The sequence below is a fragment of the Buceros rhinoceros genome, unplaced genomic scaffold (genome assembly GCF_000710305.1).
Source record: "Buceros rhinoceros silvestris isolate BGI_N320 unplaced genomic scaffold, ASM71030v1 scaffold13588, whole genome shotgun sequence".
NCBI lineage: Eukaryota > Metazoa > Chordata > Aves > Bucerotiformes > Bucerotidae > Buceros > Buceros rhinoceros.
The window spans coordinates 13458-35922 of record NW_010425199.1 but is presented as its reverse complement, the minus strand read 5'-3'; the positions used below and the strand labels follow the sequence as shown (position 1 = coordinate 35922).

Sequence of the window (22465 nt, the reverse complement as noted above, 5' to 3'; positions counted from 1 at the left end):
TTTACCAGCTGAATGTTAATCTAAAGCAGAAAATAAGCATTATCATGGCCACCACTTAAAAAACCAAAATTTTGTGACAAAGCATTTTTCCATGCATTGTCAAAAATGCTTAATCAACCTAAATGTCAGAAATAATATGCAAGAAATGAAACAACGTCTGAAAGCCCTTAAAGCTTAGTAACACTGGATATGTTCAACAGCAACTAAGATGTAATTGGTTTTATTTTTTCAAGCGCCGTCATCTGATTAATTACACAGTGCAGAAATTAAAATCTCACTTCAACTTGCTCAAAGCATAGTACGCACTGCTAGGCATCTGTATGTCACTTCTTAGAAAAGGTTTAGATAAATGTAGTGTGTAGTAAAACTCAGCAACGCCTCAGGCTGGTGCTGAGCAGACAGAACCACGCTGATGCCAAACCCTGCAGAACTCTCACACCAGTAAGGACAGCCTGGATGGATAAAGGCTGCGTAGGCAAAACACCCGATGTTTGTGCTGGCAGGCGATCAATCGTCAGGAGAACGTAAAAAACAGTGGTCTGTAGTACCTGCCTTTTCTGCATCTTCATGTTGGTTATTTCATAAAAGTTCTAGTTATGTCTGCTTTATTCTCTGTTCCAGTTCATGCTTGTGTTTAATAAGCCGTTCTATTTCTGTTCCTAGAGTTTGAAGGTTTTCCTTTGTGGGGGGTGGGCGAGGGGGGAAAACAAAACAAAACACGATGGGGTAAGTTATACGAGGAAAACGAATCAGTCAGCACAAAATACACTAAGAAGTTAAAATTACTTTTTTTGTCAGCAGTATGATACTTTGAAGTATCCAGAACAAGCAAAAATTCTTAGACAGAGCGAGAGAAAAGCAAGCTAATTTCAATAATGGATGTAAATTTCTCAGCAAGTCTTTTTTTGCAGTTACGGATATTCTACAGGCTGTCTAGAAAGCACAGCATTCCAGGAGAACAGTAATTACAGGAACTGATCTCCAACTTCCACACAACACTGCGGTCTGACTGGCAGCCCACGCAACCTTACCCAGCCTGCCATCTTTCCTGTGCAGCAGACGTGCTGCCCCAGTAGCTCACCAGGGCACCCAAGCTGCTGGCAAAGGGACAGGCAGGTCTAGCCCATGCCCCTGCTCCACAAGACTGGGGAAAACACGGAGAGGCTTCATCCCCACTGAATGCACAGGCAGTCCAGGATTTATTTCAAGAATCAGCCATGAGTGCAACCATATTACAAGGGTCCCAGAACGGAGGTTCAGCACGGACCGTGTTACATACCCCTTTGATTAACCCAATGCTATCAGTAGCTCCAATTCACCATGAGCTGACTTGTGAACTGCTGCCTCCCTTTTAACAGCATGCATCCCTCTGCAGGCAGTAGATGAACCCCAAGAACGTGCAGAATAACTGGCATAGCTACTCACTTTCAATGTAATATTTTTCAGCAATGTATCTTCTAACACAGCCTGCAGCTTCCTGTTTATCTCCAAGGACAGTTCCAACGTGAGACCACTATCTGCAGGATGAGATGTGTACAGAGATGCCATAATCCCGCCCCGTCTACTCAAGTGTACTTTGTTGAAGTCAGAGGCCTCTGATGATAGTGTTCCAGCTTCCTCCCGCAAAATGTAACTCTGAATAATTCTGGGTGGGGGGAAAAAATAAAAAAAAACATCATAGCATTACAAGGCAGCGAAAAGTCAGACAATTAAGCAATTTCAGATTCCTGACGTGAAAGGAATTTTATTTTCAAGCAGTACTGTATGACTGAAAAGTTAGTAAAAATTAAACCCCCACAATTTCTAATATGGAATACCTAAAGTGCTCCAGGAGATGCACTGAGTCACAACAATGGGCACAAGGTACACATTTAGAGTATTTTCAGAAAGTAATATTGCTACTGGAGCAAAAAAGGTACTTAAAAAAAGGCCTCTCCTTTTCCTTGCTGAAAGATTCCAGACAGGGAACCTTAAGCTTTCTACAGATCAGACTAAAATCACAAAGTCTCTGCTCTGCTCAGGAGTCTTCCCGAGCTGTGATTATTTTCTGTGAAATAGTACCAGATGGACAAAAATGTATAGGCTTGTTAAACAAAGGCTATCCTTAACAGGAGACCGTGCTTTCCAGACGAAGGTATGTGCCACAGTTTCTTCCCCTCCTAACTGAAGTTCCAGACATCATCCTGAAAGACAAGATTTTCATGTAAGTGGAATCTTGTCTCACGTGTTAAATACTGACCGCCTTTGGCTCACACACCTTGTCTGTCTGATCCACGGCCAGACCACCATCTGCAATTACGCAGATTCTGCTTCCAAAACAAACACTTACCATCAGCACCATTTAAAGCACAAGAAGAGAAGGGACTCTTCTGTTAGCCAGCAGCAGCTGTCCACCTCGAATCAGGCACCTGCTCACCACTTTGCTACCAAAAAACCCACTTGCACTAGTCTACTCCTGAAAAATTTTAGTAATAAACAACTCAGCAATTACTGTAACTGCTAAGGAAAGATAAGGGGAAAAGAACCCCAAGAATAATCCCGCTTTTGAGATCTACTGTCTCCACAATATTTTTGTTTTAAATATTTTCATTTAGACAATTCCTTGTCTTACATAAAATGCAGAATACTTGTCTAGTGCACCAGCAAAACACTGAAAAACTGTGTGAAGAGAACTCAGAACATACTTTGTTTTTTTTCTGATTTCCTCCACCAGTTGTTTAATGTGATCCTCCATAAACTCCATCTTTTCATTTTTTCGAGCATGTGCCTTCTGTAGCCTTAGTATTCTTTCAACCAAGACGGCCTTGTCCACCTCGGGGAAGCTATCCACAGCTACTGAAGATCCAGTATTCTCAGGCGACCGATCCTCATTGCTGCTGCGCGCATTAAGGGACCCTGCGCCAACACAACAGTATTGGTAAAACTCTCTTTGCTCTTACACCTGGTAAAACACCTCCACCAGTGCAGTGCATGCATTCGTTACATTGCAGTAGCTTAGGATATTGTCTGCAGAATGTCAGCTTCCCTTGTATCAGGTTTTACATAAACAATCCTTGTCCATGTAAATGATAGATACTCAGACAGCAGGGCAGTCCCCTAGCACGGCCACAGTTCCTTTAGTACATGTGTGCTTGCTTCACTAATGCTTATTCCTGAATAGGTACCTCCATATTCAATAAGACTACTGTGGACAAAGCTGAGCGGATTTTAAACACATCTGGTTTGGAGTTCACTAAAATTACAATGCTATGAAAACTGCACAGATTGACAAAAGCCCTATGTGTCAACACTGCAGCACTGACCACTTAGAGCTTGAAGTATTTTCTATTCTTTCTGTTCTGCTCTAAGTATTTATCGCTCTCATACAGTGAGATTACAGAATGCTCTGACAGAACTAACACAACTTAAAACCCAAAGATATTGAGGAAGAACACAGATGTTCTTTTCAGTGCTAAAGATAACCACTTTGCTTCTAACCGGATAGAAAGCAATGTATTTACACAATGTATTTACAATGAATTGTACCCAAATACACTGATGCCTCTAAACAAACTAATTGATATGTCATTTACACAGTTGCAACGGTCAATACTGCAATTACAAAGTGCCGGAAGCCACTGTTCATTTTTGTTGCCTCTGGCAGCATTTAAGAGGTTTCCCTATAAACTGGCGTCCTCCGAGCTTCCTCCAAACATAAAAGCAATAAAATTAAAAAGGCAGACATTTAAAAAGAACCAAAATATATACACATCATAAACATTAAACTTTAATCTAGTAATAAGAATAAGCACCTAAAGTTGCATTCAGCCAAATGTATTTTGTTGCTTAAAGGCTACTCTGTCAGCTTTAATGGGAGGCTGCCCACACACTGCACATACACACACCACAGAAAGAGGAAGGCTCACAGCAGCACACCTTATGAAGATCGAAGGATTGTTTTAGCAGCCCGGCTATGTGCTGTATTACCTGATGAACTGGAACGGCTCCCCATGCTGCTGACTTCTTTGTCATAATTACCATTTTCTATCTGATCCAATTTCCTCCGTGCTAGAAGTTATTACAAAATTATGGTTACCAACAGCAGATCAAAAACCAAAAATCAGTGTTACACGATGTAGAAAAACTCGAATCGTCTCTGATCTGCACTAGTTTAACATCACTTGACAACTGAAAAATAATGGTAACAACCAAAAGAAGCCCCAAACCAAACCTCCCCCTCCTCTCCCTGCCCCTAACCATGAAGCATCTGGATGCAACATCCACCATGATCCCTGTACCCTGCAGAGCTGCCAGCTGAAGGGGGTAATGCCATACAAGGGATTAAATTTGATTTAACTTTTGATAAGGACTGCCACGTAAATGGCAGAATGGCAAGTCTGTTCCTGGACCTCGTAACTGTATCACTACTGGGTGCCGAGTGCTCTCCTTGCACCAGAAGCACCACTCATTCAGCAGGGACCAAGAGGGAAAGCGCACAGCTGGTCATATTTGCACAAAAAGAGACATGGAACTTGTCTTGCACAACACCAACAGGATTTCTTCTTTCAAATATATTTCAAACAAGTTTGATGACATTCAGATCTACTGGGTATTCAATTTCTATTTGTTGACAAAATTAGTCATCAGTCTTTCCATATCTGTCTTTAAAAACTGAAGCGCTCTGTTTAATATACTAAAAAATAACTTTCACCAGCAATTCCTGATACAGTCAGCAACCAGGAAACTTCTAGCAACTTTTGAACATACTCCTACACAGACCAGGATCCATATATACCCACAGTGACATTTCAGTAGTCACAGGATAATAAAGACCAAGCTCTTCTGAAATAAACCTTTACTTTAATGTCTTAGCCCATTTCGGAAGTTATATTTAGGACTGAAAATTAACACTAAGGCCTGTTTCCTGTAACTGCCATTTCCACGAGAACTAACTTTCTCACCCCCTCTCATTCTCTTTAGGGAGCTTGAAGGGCTATACCCTCTCAGTGTGCATACCCAGGCAGGACCCTAGTCTCTACTAGGCCCTGTGAAGGGGCTTACAGATGGGGCCAACTTGTTATATCTGAAAATAATTTCAACCTAGCTGAAGTTGCTTCGTGAGATCTTTCAGGTTTGCTGCATGCTTGCGCTTCTGGGTAGCCAGTTCATCTTTCAGTTCATCCACATGGGTCTTCAGCGCTGTTAGTTCTTTCTGCTCTGAAGTCAGCTGAGCCTGTAGCGTCTCAACCTCTAGCTTTCGCTGATCCTCCTCCTTCTGCAACTTGGTGGCCTGAAAACATAGTTTTATTTTTAGTCATACACAAAAAAATTCCAGCCTAACCACACTGTATGCTCAAGAGCCCTAACTCTGCACTTTTCACCTGAGAATCATTCGCATTTTACATTAGTCTAAACACTACCACTGCAGATGAGCATACAGCACAGTGCAGCGCTGCAGTAAGACTCCTGAACCGTCTCCAAAACATCTGCACGATACAGTACAGAGCCATGCAGCGCTGCACAGTGCAGTCACATGACTTCCACGACATAAATTTGTTAAAAAAACTACATTTGTCTCATAGTACAAACAGGACCTAACAAACAGTTTACAGCAATAAATTTCACAAATACAACCTTTTGATAGTTTCAATGACAGTTGCAGAGAACAACTCTGTACTCCCAGAAAGACAGGAAGAGCAACACGGTTAAGACCTCCTCACGCAGTGTGCCCCAGTTCTTTCCTCTTAGCAACACGAGGTGTTCATATCCCGCTGCTGTTATTCCAGCAATGCGCAAACTCAACGAGAAATTTTGGTCAGGTAAGTAAAGACACAAGATGGAATTCAAGTGCCACATCTTTATCAGTAACAGACATCTTACTAGTGCCACAAACAAGCTGCACAGTGTACTCACCAGATCATCTTTAGTCTGTTGAACGCACTCCAGCCGATTCTGCAGCTCTCTTTCGCTGTAAGAAAGCTTATCCAACTGGCTCTGTAAGGAATTGTTTTCAGACTGAAGCTGTGCATTCTTACTGGTTAATTTTTCAGTGAATAGCAATAGCTCAGATTCTCTTTTCCGACTACCTTCAATGTCCTTCTGGAGATCAGCAATCAGAGAATTGAAACCATCTACTTCTTCCTTTAAAGCACTGATTTCTTGTTCATCTCTGTCAAAACAATTGTATCTTATTAGAGATAACCTGAGCTTAAAGATAGGAAATCTGACTGAAATAAAAGCATTTGGGTCAAGACCAAATAAGGCTGAGGAACAATTAATGACCCTGAGGCATCTGTTAGTCACAGGATGGTTTTAAATGCTGAGGGAGTCTGTAGATTCTATTTCACAACATTTTGCAGTGCTGTAGTGACAGATAACTGTATCCCACATGCAGTCATGGGACATGCAGTCATCGGTTTCCTCAAGAAAGACAGTATCTCTGTAGTCAACTTCATGAGTTTCAGTATAGGGTATTAACAAAACCCTCCAAAACAGATCCTGTAGGTAAGAAGAAGGCCTGCAATCCCAACAAGAAGTGGACAGTTCAGTAAAAGGACTTGTCTTTAGGACATGGGGAAATACTCCAGTTTTGAGCTTCTCCAGGACAGCAATACGACTTCCAAAACATCCTCATCCAAGCACTGCAGCTCTGATTCAAAGGACCTGTCTTACTCCACTATCCCTTCCCCCAACCCTCTACAAAACAAGTTCTTGTTTCTACTGAAGCACTCCCATTAGGAGACTTTAGATCTACCGCTTGCAATCTGTTTGAGTGAGAAAGGCTGTACTTCAGTTACAATCAACATTTTAGAAAGAGTGATTGACATTCATTCCAAAATAAAAGAGCTGTTAAAGTTACAGACTAAAAATGTCCTCCTCTCATTTGCTCTTGCAGTATTATTTCATTAGTTCTTCAGTCACAGGATTTTCTACACCTTTCTAAAACCTTATCTTCCAACATCAGCAGAAAAACCCTCACCTCTCTCTCACAGAGAATGTGTATACTTGAATTTAAAAATAAAATTCAAGTTATACAAAGGAAGGGCACACATCTCACTCAACTCCCTGTCAGACAGTGTAATTGCTATTCACTTTTAATTAACAACTTCCAGATCAAGATGTTTCTTCAAGTTGAGGTAAGGCTCAAGCAATCCAATAATCACTAAATAAGTCTGAAAATTAACTATAATTTCTCAAAACTAAGTAACTGAATTCTACTAGCATTCCATTACTACAAATTATATCCTTCCAGCCACCAAGATGCGGAGTTCATGTGGTTAATTACAACAGAAGATAGCTAGCACTGCACTGCACTGCCACTGGATAACAACAAATGTATTGCACTGTGCCTTTACAGTCTTTTTTAGGCTTAGTATTTTGTCAGCCAGGCACCTCCAAAGAGACACAGGTCCCTGAGATGTGCTGTGCCCTGAGCACACACCTACCAAGCCCCACTCAACATTGTTCAGTGCCCTCAATGGGAAGAGAAGGTCCCTGGGCCTAAAAAGAGACCAGGAGGCACCGTGGCTATTCCAACCCTCGTGACAAGCACTGTGGCTACTCAGACCCTGCAGCAGGCGCTGCAGCTGAACCAGAGAACCAACCTGTGCCAGTAACAGTCGCCTCTGTACATAAAAAGAGATATACCATACAATCTGTCTGCTTAGTGAGGGATGAAAATGAACCATGGTGATTACAAGAACAGGGCGAAGAGGCAGAGCTAGAGGCGATCACCTGATCCTTATCCCTGAGTGAGGCATGCGATACGTGAAAGGATTTCAGCTATCATCCAGGTGAGCACATTGTTACCTGGCTGCTCTGATGCTGGGATAACAGGACCAGTAGTTTGGAAATGGAGGGAAGGGAAGCCACGCGGCTAGGGTCCCTGGGTGGGGAAGGGGGCATTGACAAGGTGATTAGAAAACAGAAACAAGCCCTCAGCCTCTGGAGGTGACTTCTGTCAGGCATGAGGGAAATGTACTCCTTCAAGGAAGGTGTTGAATGACACCCAGGGAAGTGGACCACCATAGAGAGAGGTATCCAGTACCTGAGGGTCTTGGCTGTGCAGGAGGTGATTTATAACAATCTGAATGGCAGCAGCTACCTACCAACCCAGATGAAGACAAATTCACACTGTCCATATGACAGAAGTTTCTACAAAGTGCACCATCATATGCCACCTCATTGGCAATAACAACCTTGGGCAAAGGCCAGGGACACACAGTGGATGAAGTGGCTGGCCAACTCCAGCAATGTGAAGGATCTCTCTCTTCCTCCCTATGGGCCTGTATCTCGGCTGTGAAGGAACTATCCTGGGAGTTCTGGAGATTCAATGAGGACATGTCCTAACCCCCACCCGTACAGTCCTGAATCCCAGCTGGTAGGAGCAGGTGCTTCCCCTGCAGGGAATACAGAAGGTACACACCATGAGGTACCCTATGGTTTTACCTACATGACCATGGAGAAGACATAAGGAAGAGCGATGGGAAACCCACTTTGCTCATAGACATGCGAGTATGTGAGTTGTGAGAGAAAACGATCACGAAAGGGGATTCTCCCAAGAAAAATGCTGCCCCAGTTTCCAGTGAGAAATTCCCCAGACAGAGTAGGAGTGCTGAGTTTACTGCTGATCCTCTTTAAGAGACTTCTAAGTCATTTTCACAAGAAGTGAGTGACTCCTCTCAGGATTAGAGGGGCCCTGCCTCCAGCCAGGTGGAGGAAAGGGACAATCGAGTTTACCGGACTGTGTGGATCCAACGGCCTGGTACATCAGACCCACAGAAGAACAAGGTCCTAGTAGATACCAGTGCACAGCGTACCATAATGCCATCAATGGCATTATGAAGGGGCAGAATCCATCTGTATTTCCGGGGATCCCAGGGAGATCCCAGCAGCTCACTGTATTGGAAGCTGGAAATGGGTGGCATAAACACCCCAGTTGTGACTGTCCCAAACATTTATTATCCCTACATCAAGTTTCATATTGTCATTTATTTCTCTTTTAGAATGACTGTAACATGTTTCCAGTAATTCTTTAATGTTTGTTAAAGTTGTGGAATCTCAAACAGAGATTTAAAATTCAGACCAGTAAATTTCCGTTATCATCTATGAAAGAGAAATCCTGGAATCTTGACTACTGTTTTTCCTGTTATTGTGTAGAATAAATAAACTTTCTGTCTTTCATTTTCTTTAAAGCAAATGGAAGGAATTTCATCTTAATTCACAGAAAATCTTACCTGTTTTCTTGAGGAAAGAATAGAGAGGGCAGGTTTCTTTAGTCTAAGGAAGAGAAGATGGAAGGGGGAAGTCCTTAAGTGTATAAAAGGGAGTGTTCAGCTATCCTTGTTCATTGGAAGTGACACTTGGAAAATAAAATTATCCAAATTGAATGTGAATGAGAGACAGATACTTAAGCACGACTCAATTACTGAGAGAAAATGATAACTGGAAAAAAACCACATTTGTAGTTTCACACTGTGATCACGGTAATTTTAATTCATTTGGCATGATCCCAAGTGAAAAAATAACTGTCACTGATTGAAGTGTAAGCTTCAGTTGCTTCTAACACACTGCAGTTACCCTAGAAAGGCTGATGACACAGTGCCAAAAGAGCTGACCAGCACCCAGCAAATGGAAAAAGCTTCATTCTCTAAACCCCAAGGAAGGAGTATAATCACTGAAATACCTTTCAGTGATAAATAAGAGCTGTTTAAAAGCACAGGAGGGACACATGGGTGGTTCTGCCTATTTGAGATTTGTCTATCTCCTTTTATGAATCAGTGAACTGCACAGCATTTGTATATTCTAGTCCATATGGTACATGACTACGCTCAGACACTCCTGAAGTGTCCACGAACCCAACTCTTCTCTGAGATTATTTCCCTCATATTATTACAGGGGCAAATTCATGACACAGCTGAATGAATTCCAGTCCATTAGAAAAACCAGTGCTTCCTACTATCTGAATACTGCATCTGTCATATATATATATATATATATATAGAGAATCTGTGAGACCTAGAATATGCTTTTTCGAAAAAACTGAAACAAACTTTAATAACGCTGCATCTGTCATATATATATATATATATATATACACATTTCTTTTTGTTAAATACTTCCATTCATCCATCAAAATTTTGAAGCAATCTCTTTCCAGTTTAGTTGCTTTTCCCCAATCTTCCAATAAAACTAGCACTGGAGACTCCTAGAAGAGGTAACTTCCTATAGAGTATGCTGGAAAGCAGCATATATTCTAATAACGAAAGATGTTGAATTAGATTTATCAGTCCCAACCCCCTCATCTTAAAAGAGGCCCCAACGCTGTCTCCTGTACTAGCAATATTGATTTAGATTAGAAAAAAACCACTTTAAGATAGATGTTCTCCAAATTACAATACATTTTAAAGCATCAATAATTTCAATAAGGAAAATCCTTCCACCTCTCCAATAATCTTTCAAATCACCCCTCAAAGTGCCTAACTGTACCTCTGATGTTGATCCTGCAGGCGATCGACAGTTTTGACTCTGTCCAACAAATTCTGAATTTCAGTTTTCTGCCTATTAATGATTTCCTTATACTTGGATAATTCATCTTCTGTTCTTAAACGCTCATCCTCCAGACACTTGACCTAAAGAGGAAAAAAAAAAAAAAAAAATCAGAAACTACTTATGATCCCAGATTTCAGAGCTGAATTACTCTTATCGAATGTTCTACATTGTTGTTCAAAGCTCCTGTGTTATTTTTTGGTGGTTCCAAGCTTCTTGGAACAACATCTGAACTATTTCAGATCAAATACGGTCAGAAGAATAAACAGGCAAAAAAAAAAAAAGTAAATTAAATCAAATTAAACAAGTGTGATTAACATTAGATTTGTCCAAAGACTCAAACTTATCAGTCTAATGGACCAGGATCCAAAGACATCATTACCCAATTACCAAGCCAACCACTAATGTCTTCCTCCCTTTTTCTAAGGTCCTGTTAAGCTCAGTCCCTGCTTTGTATAGAGAGACTGGCAGGCTCATCTGTAGACTGTTCAGAAGTTACGGACAGACATAGTCCTTAGCAGAGGTCACATAAACAAACTGGCTTCACAGGCAAGAGAAGTTTGTAAGTATTTTTCATTTTCCAAAGTTACTAAATTTACAAGATGTTTACTAAAATGTTTCTCACAACTTTTCAGTCAAATGAGGTGTGCACCATGAAAACAAAATGGATCTACTATTGATCAACTATGGATCAACTGATAGCCCCTAAGAAAGGGTATCCAGAGTCCACAGTTACCTATCCCTTCTATTCCCATGCCAGCCAGTCTCTAATCATGGTTTATTCCAAAATAAGTAAAAATATAATTAACAGATTAAATACAGTCTTTTTCCAAAACCCAACACTGTGCCTTTAGCCCCACTGTGATCCAATACAGCATGTTACCTTTGTTCTCAGTGTTCGAAGCTCATCCATGCCTTCTTTAAATGTTCTCTTCAAGTCTTCCAGTTCTTTTATTTTTGCATGATGTACCTTTTTAAAGAGTGAGAAGCTCCTTGAGAAATCTAAATGGACAATGGCATCTCCTGGGACGTCAAAAAAATCTAGGCCAATATAGGTAACCACAACAGCTGAGAGGTCTTGAGGCAAAAGAGATACCCTAAAGGTTTGTTTTACTGATTCAAAAAGCAAAGACAAGCCTAAAAGCTTCTCTACTCTCAGAAGAACTGACAACAAAAGTGAGATTAGGCTCTGGTTTTAGCGTACAAATCTATGCCACAACAGACCCTGGGGACAGGTCTAGGGAAACTGACACTTGGTTAACCCTGAAGATGGTATATGCACATATGAGCTGCGAGCAGGTACAAAATCATTAGAGAAGTTAGCTTCTGGGCTAGGAAATACACAGAACATAGGCTGTTCCCTGTCTCTCCTTGCCATACAGCTTGGCAAAATACTGGTCAAGAGAAAGGCCTGCCTGTCATCGGAGTTTGTGCTCTAAACTACAGCAACATGCATGTTTATAAATGAATGAGCAGAATTTTATCCTCATTGTATCATATTTTTACCATAACTTTGTTCTTAAAAAGTCATTCCAAGGCAATAGCTATAAACATCCTCCAAAAGTGCCAGAGGCAGACACCCGGGAAGGTAGTATTAGGCCAGTAAGAAAAGTATTTGGCAAAAATTGTAAGCAGCTTAAAAAAAAAAGAGTTTCAAAATAAAAAATTTGTGGCATGGCATTCTTAACTACTAAGTTGCCAGCTGTGTTGTCTCCACACACCACATACCTACCTCCAGGTGATCAGACTTCTCCTGAATTTGTTTCTCTAGTTCTCCTTTAGTTACTCGGAGCTTTGCATCCAATTCATTTGATTTAATTTCTTCTGACTCCTAAAAGGATTGAATAAATAGACATAGAGTTTCAGTTCCCCTTTCTAGTTCGATAAGCAGACAACTTTTTGCACCACTGAATCCATCACTGTAGGCACATATCTAATAATTCTGAATGTGCCAAGACCCCCACACTCCTTGTCAATCAAGACAAACATTTTCTCTTTGACTTAACAGCTTTCTAAGTAAAGAATCCAGCGACTAGTCATCTCAGCTTTGTGGTTTGCACAGGATAATTCTTCCCTGCTACAGCTTAAGACAGAAGAGGAGGAAAAAGAAGACTCAGATGCTAAATCCTAATTTTGCCACCAGAGAAAATGTGCCTACTTGGTAAGTTTTTATCATTTCTTGACAGTTTTTTCTTATCTGGTCTGCTTCTTCTTTTGCTTCAGTTAATTTTGTTGTTGCGTCTTTGAGCCGTTCTTTGGTTTCCTACAGAAACAGGAATAAATAATGGGTTAGGCCCATTTATCTAACTTAACCTGGGAAATGCATTTCTCATAATAAAAGTTTCCTATTTCAGTCTGGAAAGAATTAACAAAAAAATATCTCCAGTGTTATTTTTCCTCTTCAATTCAACTATTACTTTATGTAATTTCATTTGTTCCACCACCGAAAGCACAACAAAAGCATTTCTTGGTTATGTGCCATACACATTTTTAGATGATAGATTTAACTCTGCTCCATAAAAACTGAACTAAGACAACAGTTAATCCATACAAAAAACCCCAAAACAAATTAGAAGCTGATCAGCAGATTAAACAGAATCCTCCCACACATCCTCCTCTCACATCCCTGCAACGTTTCCATTTCAGTATCTTCAAGAGCACTATTCTGACTTTCACTGCAGATATTCAAATTAAACAAAAAACGCTTCAGAAAACAGATTTTAATACTATGTAAAAAGTGAACAGTACAGCAACTACACTCCTCTGACTACATTTTCATAGTATCAGTACCATTTCACTAACCTTGTGTGAATCCATTTCTGTTTTCAATTTGTTCTGAGCCCATTTTACTTTGATAATGTGAGAATTGATTTCTTCTTTCAATTTTTCTATTTCTCTGTTGAGTCGAGTTGCTTCACCATCCTAAGAAGATTTCACAGATTTTATTTTATGGATTTTATGGATTTAATCCTTACAGTGCTTCTACAAGACAACTCCTGCTCAATTGTCAAATGCAGGGAGGTTTTTCCCCCTTAATGTCTAGATTTTGAAAAAGCATGCACGTACTTGAGAGTGTCTGATGATATTTTATAGCCCATAATCCAGTGCAAAAAACCAATTACTGTTCTGGTTTGAATACCAAGGTAAGGCTGCATTACTGTTAGCGTTCATTAAAGTTACGTATCTGTTAAAAAGGCAAAGCACAGACTAGAGTTCTGATCTAAAATAAATATCTCCTGGGTAATCTGCACAGTCCTCTTTTTGCACTTTTTTGGCAAAGAGATGAGGAAACACAGGTTCAGAGTGGTAAGGCCATATATCACACAAGGCTACAGACAAAAATCACGACACCAACAGAATGGTATTACCAGCTATACAGGTGCAGACTAATGTGAGCACCGACAGCAAAACGTATGCAAGCCAAATCACTAACCTGCCCCAAGAAAGGATGCTAACAGGAGCACACAGCTGGCATCTCCGTCTACAGCAGCAGCCACAAATCACTGCATTAAACCAAATTTCCAAACTGTGTTTCTGAAGCAATTGGCTCATCTTACCAAAAAGTTGAAAGCAGCACTGTACCAGGGCAGTACAACTGCTGTCAGGCTCTAGTGCCATCCCCAGGAGTTGTGAGGGTAGACAGCACATTCAGGTTTGTTTAGGAAACCTGAGTCATGCTTCCACTTCCTGTTCATGTTCAGAGGGCACTGAAGTGATTTTTTTATTTCGGAAGCATAATTTTTAGGACTTTTATTAAGATATATTTTTCTGCTCCTTCTGTGTATAATACAATTGCTCAGAAGAGGCCCAAATCCAAGTCTGAATCCTATTAATTTATCAATTTTTGGATCTTTCACATGAAACAGAATAGTGAGGCACAGCTGTGAAGCACAATACAAAAAGATCTGGATAATTTAAAATGCTGGTGGGAATCTTACTGGCTTCTAAAGGAGAAGAGCAAATTTTTGGAATTGGGCCTGAAAAATCCTATTGCTTTATTACTAATTTTTAGTAGTACAAAGGAGGAAATAGAGTGAAAACACAGAAAAATAGCAAAAAGGACTGCAATAATTTAATGCCATTACAGCCTTTTTAAAAAATCCAAACAAGCCAGAAATTTCCTCAAAATCCAGGCATCTGCAACACACAGTCTTCAACTGTGTCAAACCCACACCCTCCCCCGCCACGTTTCACACACTAATATTCAGGGAAATATTAAAAAGAACTTCAAAAAGATGACAAGGAGAACTCGGTAACTTCTTCCCCTTCCCATGGAGGAAAGGGGTTTTTCCAAGCTATACAGCAAACCAGGTTTCTTTCACCAAGTACAACAGCAAACAAGCGATAAGGCGGTTCTGATAGTGCTTTTAATCATTCACTCAACTCATATAGCAACACTTAGAGAGTACCTTAGTTTCATAGAGCTGGTGCAATCTTCCTTTTTCCTGAGAAAGTTGTTTGATTTTATTAGTATGCTTTTCTATTTCTTTGTTTGCATCTCTCACTCTTCTCTCAAGTATCTCCTTTTCCTTTCGGAGGTCAAGTGACTCCTTCTCCCCTCGGACGTATTTCATCACCATCGTTTCCTTTTCATGGCGTGCTTCTTCACATTTCTTGTTTGCCTTGAAAAACATTAAAACAGAACAAATCAATCGTGAATTCAATAATTAGCTTTTAGAAGACACTGCTGGACGTTTTCAGCATTGCAGTATAGTAGCACTACAAAGTAGGACTCAAAAGCTCTAGTTTTGCAAAGACTAACAAGTAGATCCCACTTAAGCACTGGAATTACTCGATACAGGAAATTACTCAATTGTGCTGTAACGGCAAATATATATGTAAGCAGCTGCAGCTTCTGAGCTAAACAACTGAAATGAATTATCAATACATTAGTCATTTGGAATATAATTCCTGTTTCAGAAGGAAGGAAGTGTATTTGCTAAATTTTAGTAACAAAATTTTGAAAATACTCATACCAGTCCTCTGTCTTCCCTCATTCATGTGCCAACTGCAGTATCAGTACCCCATGGACTGGTTTCACTGGCTTATTTTTACAGATTCTCCTCACATCAGCACTAACAAATTCTGCTTCAAATAATAAATAATACTAAAAGGCATCTGACAATGAGCTTTAGAATTCATACAATGGAGAAAATAAGTGGCATAATATGATACTAAGAAGGAAAAAAAAAATCATCTCAGTTCTCAGTAATACATGAGACAAAGACGTTTTGTGCTAGAGTGGAGAAAAATTTTAATTTTATGATAGCCTGTCTAAAAAAGGCCACTGTCAGCTTTTATTCCCTTTTGGATCAACATTAGCTTACAGGCAGGGAAAGGGAGATTTCCTTGAGGGCTGAATTCCATACATATAAACACACCCACTGAAAGCATTATCAGGCTCTAGAATGTTAAGAGCTCTTTAGAAATACCCTGATGCCAGCTATCAAAACTGCATACATAACTGCACACTAGTAGCTTCAATTTTGGAAAATTTTGCCTTATCTGGTAAACTAACCACCAAGGCTACGTGTTTCCTACAAGAACCAAGCTTTTTCGTAAGATGTTCAATAAATAAAGGTTTTCCATGTTACCTGTTCCATTCGAAAGGCCATCTCTTTATGCAGCTGCTGAATAGCATTTTTAGCTGCTGCATCTTGAGTTAAAAGTCTGTCTTTGCTAGCTTTCACTTCTTTATTAAGCTCTTCCATTCTTGCTTCCAGCTAGAAGACAACATTATGATATAATTATAGGGGAAATAAGACTTTGATCATGTTTTGAACAGGCAGGAACACTGCACACAGAATTAGATGTTTCAACAGGTTATTTACCCTTCTCAAGCTGCAACTATCCCTATGAACATCTAGCTTTGCGTTACAGTACAAGCATGAAAGATGTCAATTCTCATCTCCAGTGAGACCGAAGATGCATCAAATCAAGTAAAACACGAGGCATAGTAATTTACTATACAAAAAACTTAGATTGACAGCAAATGCTGAGATGCCAGGGCAGAGCTGGCTGCTCTCTGAAGTTGCTTCACCTTCCACCCTTCTGTTGCTACCTCTGTGCCGTATCCTCCTCCGTGTCAGCAAAGCAGATGTGCATCCATACTGAACTGGACTGGAAACTGATTCATTGAAAAATAACTCAGCAAATAAAGAGGCACTTAGTTATTATACTGGCACTTTTTTTAGCTGCCTAGTGAACCAGGTAGAGCCCTGATCCAGCTGAAGGATAATTACCAATGTTCGACTGGAACACCTCCCAGAGTATGCTCACTGCACAGCCACGCAAATCCAGTACAAGCAGCAGCACTAGTGCAAGAGCAAGCGGTGGCTACATCGGCTGTAACGCTGCCCAAAGGTTGTTCAAATTGTGCCTCAATGACTCTCCAGGTGAAAGGGGAAAGCCAATTCACAAAGGTTAGAACTTTTTGGTTTGGTTTTGGGGTATGAAAAGGTACAATCTCAGGGTCACTATCTTATGCTTTTGTGCAATTCCAAACTGCCTCATAAAAGTCAAGAACAACCTATAATGCATCTATTACCACACAATGAACTGATCACACCCTGTTCAGCTTTGCAAATGAATCACTGCCCATAAGAAAAAGTTTTACACATACAAGCACGCACATATAGTTTGCTTACACTCCTGAGCTTAGCCAAGCTTTGGTTTACTTGAAAGCTACCAGGAAACATTAATTCAGAAACTGCAACAAGAAAACTCTGGCATCGCAAGTGAAACACCTCAGGTGTTTCACTGTAATTTACACCTTCAGGTGCCATTCAACTACCATATGAAGGTATTACACTCCAAACCAGCATTTTCTGAAGTCACTTGCATGTACCTTCCTCTGGAACACTCCAAGCCCTACACACTGCTTTGAGAACAGATTTCTGTGCGATACAGATATTACACAGAAACCTGACAGCTAGGGTAGTATCACCAGTACTCTGACAATCAGAAACTGGTATTTTCAGTGCTATCTCTGGTCAAATTTCTAAGCTGTAATCGGTTTCTAACGCTGGCCAACCAATGCAGGAACATTAGCAAATAGCTTTGTAACAGACAAGCAGTGACATCTGATGTGATACCTGTTCTTCCCTCACTACATCCAGCCTACACCAACACACACTCTGTGCTCCTCTTTGGCCTGTCACATGTTCTTACAATTCACTGGGGAAAAGCCTGTATATAGGAACCAGTAATAGCGAAATAACATGCAAGGCCAGCTAACACGTTCTACTCTCTATAGACATTTCACGTACTGTTAACGTTCAACAACTGTGACTACACCCCCATCCACTGCTATGAGCAGATGTAGTAGTTAATAGAAGATAAAGATAACAATTAAGCTTTCCTCTGTGTCTACATACAAGAAATAAATCACCCTATCAGGATAAAAGGCTGGACAGGTCACTTTTTTGTGAAAAGGTCTAACAGGCCTTCTACATACACTGTCTCCAGCAAGAAGCCGAGTTACACAAGACCCACCTGCCAGTACAACCCATAAAATGGGAACTCTCCTGACTTGAAAAGACTTCCAGACAGAGAAAACACTGAAGTGATGTGAACCTATAAAGTCCGATTATCTGAAGACACAAAACTCTTTTTGCCAATGAGTATTTCTTGGAATGGAAAAGCAGATTTATCCTCTTAAAAAGCTTAGGGTAATAAGGATGGGCATTCCTTCCTTCTCTACGCTATGAAGAACATCTTGTTAAACAGTGGCAATAGTGACAATAGTGGCAATAGTGACAGGCAAGACAGCAACCAGCACTTCTGGTTTGTTATCTGTACCTGTTTAATAATGTTGAGGTGCTGCTTTTCTGTTTCTGTTCGTTTTTTCAATTCATCTTTTAAGTTGTCCTTTTCTGAGCAAATTTCCAAAATCAGTTCCTGATGTTTTTTATTTTCTTTAATCAATCTGTAAAGAAAAATAAAGAGATTAAAACCATGGTACATCGGTATTCATTTTTTCTGTTTGTTTGTTATTAATTTTGGGATATATGGAGTCAGCTCAGTGATCTGCAAATTTATTAGGAGTTACAGCCAGGAACACTAATGAAATCCACGAAAGCCTTATACAAACAAAACAGACCTACTTTGTGCACGTGAAATTTAACTCCACGTGAGCAATCAGCACCGTGTGAGAAAATCGCTCGTTTCCAGCATTTTGGGGTTGTTATGGTCCATGACGACATGAAGCATTTGGTACCTCTATGCAACTACAGAACTGCAAGTGTTATAATTTTAAGGTACTTGTAAAACAGCGATTTCCAGTCAGAAAGCTGCCCCAGTCAAAAGTCGGAACACAGAGGTATCATATTAATTTCACAGGTACTCAAGCATAGTCCTTTCACAACCTGGTAAGGAATGGAACCCTGATTTTTATTTAAGTCCTAAGTAGGTATGTGACTACAACAGTGTCCATGTTTATACTCCTAAAGTTCAGGTTTTTAGCAATGGTTCATTCCTTTGCAGCTCACCTGTTTGAAGCCCAAGCTGAAGATGACACGTATTTAGTCTGACCTTTTAGCACTGTGATAGAAGATAGTTACACACAAAGCTTAGAAATTACAGTCAGAATTGCTAAACAGAGTCTCAGATGTATTTAAATGTTTGAAGCTACAGTTAAGTGGTGGATATTTTAGGCCATTAATCGCACGAATTATTGGGAGGCATGCATTTACCTGAACAAGATATTTAAATCCCTTTACACATACACTTTCATCTTCAGCTCCCCTTCTTTGAAAAAAAAAATATTTCGCTAAACAAACTAGTCTCCTAAATTATAAGGAATTCAAAGGAGAGCTTAGAACTTCTGATCTGGTTTTTAATCTATTAATGAGTATTTCAGGTTTACAAATTAATTCACACAATTGCTGCTCACTTGTATATCTTAGATCTGATCACAGGAGACAACTGGGCTATTTCCAGAGCTATGCTACATGAAATTCTGCTGATCATAAACTAAGGACAAAACCAGCCTAATCCAGAATGCACTTTGGACCAAAGACACTAAGTTTCACAGCAGTTCTACGCTACTGAGGTGAGTGCCCAAAAGGCAAAGGGACACAGCTGAGATAGCAGCTGGCAGAAAAAGAGACCAAAAACATGTTTACATAAAAAACTTCCTGTATAATATATATCTATATAAACATTTGTCTCTAAGGAAGTAAGTAGTTCATGGCTGAAAACACTGACCTGCCTTTGAGTTTACTGTAAAGAAGTAAAACCCAAGTAACTTGTTAACTTGTGATTTCTTGGAATTAAGACTATCTATCTACACACCCACCACTTCAGGTTCCCGCTGCTCCTCCTCCTCCTCCCTAATCATTGAATGCCTAACCATGCACTCCCAAGCTTTCCCGTCATCAAATGACTTTCCTCACATTTATGATTCCTGTCAAAGGTTAACTGGTGAGGTGCATGAGAATCCTTCCCTTGATGGGCACCTCTCTCCCTGCTTGGTTTCCCTCCCTTTGATGTCCTCCCATACCATGGTATCTGAGGGCCTTCTATGAAGTGCAGGACACTCATTCCCAGCTCTGGAAGCAGGAATAAATTTGAAGTTAGAGGCTACATTTTGATAGCAAAAAACATTTCTGAACGGGTAACAGAATATGAAACGCCAAGTGGGGAATCAAGAAATCACCCAACGAACAGGTTTTTGATGAATATAAACATTCTTCATGTAGTACACTGCCTGATTGAACTGTTAAGCCCAGTTTATTATAGCAAAGTTCATAAGCCATTTTGAAAATCATCCTATAAAATGTGGTAAGTCAATAGTTTATCTATGTACGACATTCCAGCTCTCAACCGACCAGCAGCTTTACTAAACTATGACAAGAGTCTGAATACTACTTCAAAAAGAAACAAGCAATTTCAAACTCATAAATAAAAGGCACGTTGCAGGCGTTAGTAATTACAAAGATTCATTCCTCCGAAGACATATATAGACTGAATGAATCCTGGACTATTTTTATATCACCATTAATTTTCTAGACTTTGGCAGGCTATTCAACTGAACAGTTGGCTATTCACTTCCTGCCAAATTCCACAAGAATTCAGAGATCTAAGCACACATTTTTATTTACAAGCACACACCACAAGCAGAAATAATTCCTCCCTTAAAGAACATAATTTAAAAAGCTCATTAACTGTGCTTATAACAACTCACAAGATACTACTTGTTTCATACCAAAATGTTGTACGCAACTGCATACAACATACAACTGAAATTGTTCAGTACAAACCTCCAACTGTGATGAGCATATTCAAATACTCACTTTTTTATAGTTCGTTCTTGCTCCAGGTATTTATCTTGCACACATTTTTCAAACGCAGCCAAGGCATGTTCGCCCTTCCGCACACCATTTGGGAATTTTCGTTCCTTTGAAAAATCCGTAGACAAGAGTTCAGACTCTATTTCCTTTAGCAAATCCTCCTGTGAGGAAGTCTGATGAATTGTGGAAATAAGCTTCTTTGTGCAGTCTGTGTCATAAGGGCTTTCTGAATAGATTTTATCACTTGAGTTTTTCACAAAGTCAGACTCCTCCCTTAGCTCCTTTAATATTTCCATTAATGACTGTTCTCTCTGATTAGGTTTTGGATCTTGATGTTCAAATTCTTCACTAGATAAATGTTCTGGTTGCGTGGATACATCGACCTTTCTCTCTGAGCAGGTATTGGCACTGCAGTCTGCCCCTCCACGCTGCTGCTCCTGTCTTTCTGCCAGGGGTCCGTTGCCGCTTATGTCAGCGGCTGTTGAATCCTGGTCTGAGGGCAACAACCTTGATTCCCTTTCCAAGACACCAGCATCATCTCCAGCATAACTGATGCTTGGGCAGTCCTTCATTCCAGAAGTTTTATCACACTTCTCATTATCTGAAGACCTGGAAGAGGCATTGTCTGACAGATTGACTGGCTCCAGCACACTCTGTGTTTCTGCTAAATGCCCCTCCATTGTTTTCCTTTGGAAATCTAGAAGTAGAATTCACATTAGACAACACATTATATTCAAAATCACAATGAAAAGACATTGAGAGAGGGGAAAGAAAGGATACTGGAAAGTAAAATTAAAAGGGCAAAAATATTTAGATACGTAAGTGCTATGCAGAGTTTGTTGGTCTTCCAGCCTGCCTTAAGTAAATGCTCCAACACAAGTTTTTCTAAAAGGTGAAAAATCAAGGATAGCAAAAAGGAAGTAGTGGGACAGCAAATGTCAAGATAATAAAAAAGCAGAGATTTTTAGAATTAGTAATTATATCATTTAAATCCACAAAAATTCCAAGTAATCACCTCTGAAAAAACACTTCAGACGAAACAACAACAACAAAAGCATCTAGAGTCTAACAGCTTTCATTTTCCTATACCTGATTTGAAAGCAGTAATATGTTTTGACTTACTAATTTTTACAACATGGGGTGACTCTCTCATCCAGCCAGTATTCAACTTCCTTACTGTCACGTCCTCGCTCACTCACCACCCGTACAGCAAAATGCCTCTGTACTCAGCAACCTAAAGGAAGGGGCTGGGGGAGGATGGGGGTGAGATTCTCTTTTCCCATCTGCTTTCAAGCAGCCAAAATCCCTTGCTGGAAGTGCACAGATGGTCTGTGGCAGATTTGTGCTCTCAAAAAGTAGCTTGCAGAGCAAACACTTGAAGAGTTGAAAAGCTATGTAGAAAGTGTTCGGCTAGAAGGACACCATATTGAGATCCAAATAGCCAGAACACTTATGGAAGAGCCTGGGTATAATGCTGTACCTTCTTTTTCAGGAAACACAGATGGTCAGGTGTCTGGAAAGACTGCTGGCAAGCAAGCACAAGAAGCCCTTGTATCATTTCCACTAGGAGAAATTCATTACAGCAGTCATAACTTTTAGATGCAATCCTATCCCCCAATACTAGATAAATTAGACTATTTAAGAAT

At 40.1% G+C, this 22465-nt stretch overlaps 1 protein-coding gene across 1 annotated transcript; it reads right to left on the bottom strand.

Moving 5' to 3' along the window:
- Positions 1-318: 318 nt before the first annotated feature.
- CCDC186 (coiled-coil domain containing 186) lies at positions 319-21509 on the bottom strand. The gene is made up of 15 exons (XM_010141056.1): positions 20823-21509; positions 18328-18454; positions 16122-16250; positions 14937-15149; positions 13330-13449; positions 12686-12790; positions 12260-12358; positions 11411-11497; positions 10468-10610; positions 5893-6148; positions 5080-5269; positions 3967-4047; positions 2685-2895; positions 1426-1645; positions 319-678 (listed from the first exon to the last, which is right to left on the bottom strand). Exons 1-15 carry the CDS (start codon positions 21497-21499, stop codon positions 595-597), a joined length of 2742 nt encoding a protein of 913 aa, XP_010139358.1. The 5' UTR covers positions 21500-21509; the 3' UTR covers positions 319-594.
- Positions 21510-22465: the final 956 nt, after the last annotated feature.

Excerpts from the sequence above, each read along its gene's own strand:
- CCDC186 (XM_010141056.1), bottom strand. The coding sequence starts at position 21,499 with ATGGAGGGGCATTTAGCAGAAACACAGAGTGTGCTGGAGCCAGTCAAT. Across the intron at positions 12,359-12,685 it reads AAATGATAAAAACTTACCAA|GAGTCAGAAGAAATTAAATC; the intron begins GTAGGCACATTT and ends CAATCCTTTTAG. Across the intron at positions 11,498-12,259 it reads AGAAGTCTGATCACCTGGAG|GTACATCATGCAAAAATAAA; the intron begins GTAGGTATGTGG and ends CTCTTTAAAAAG.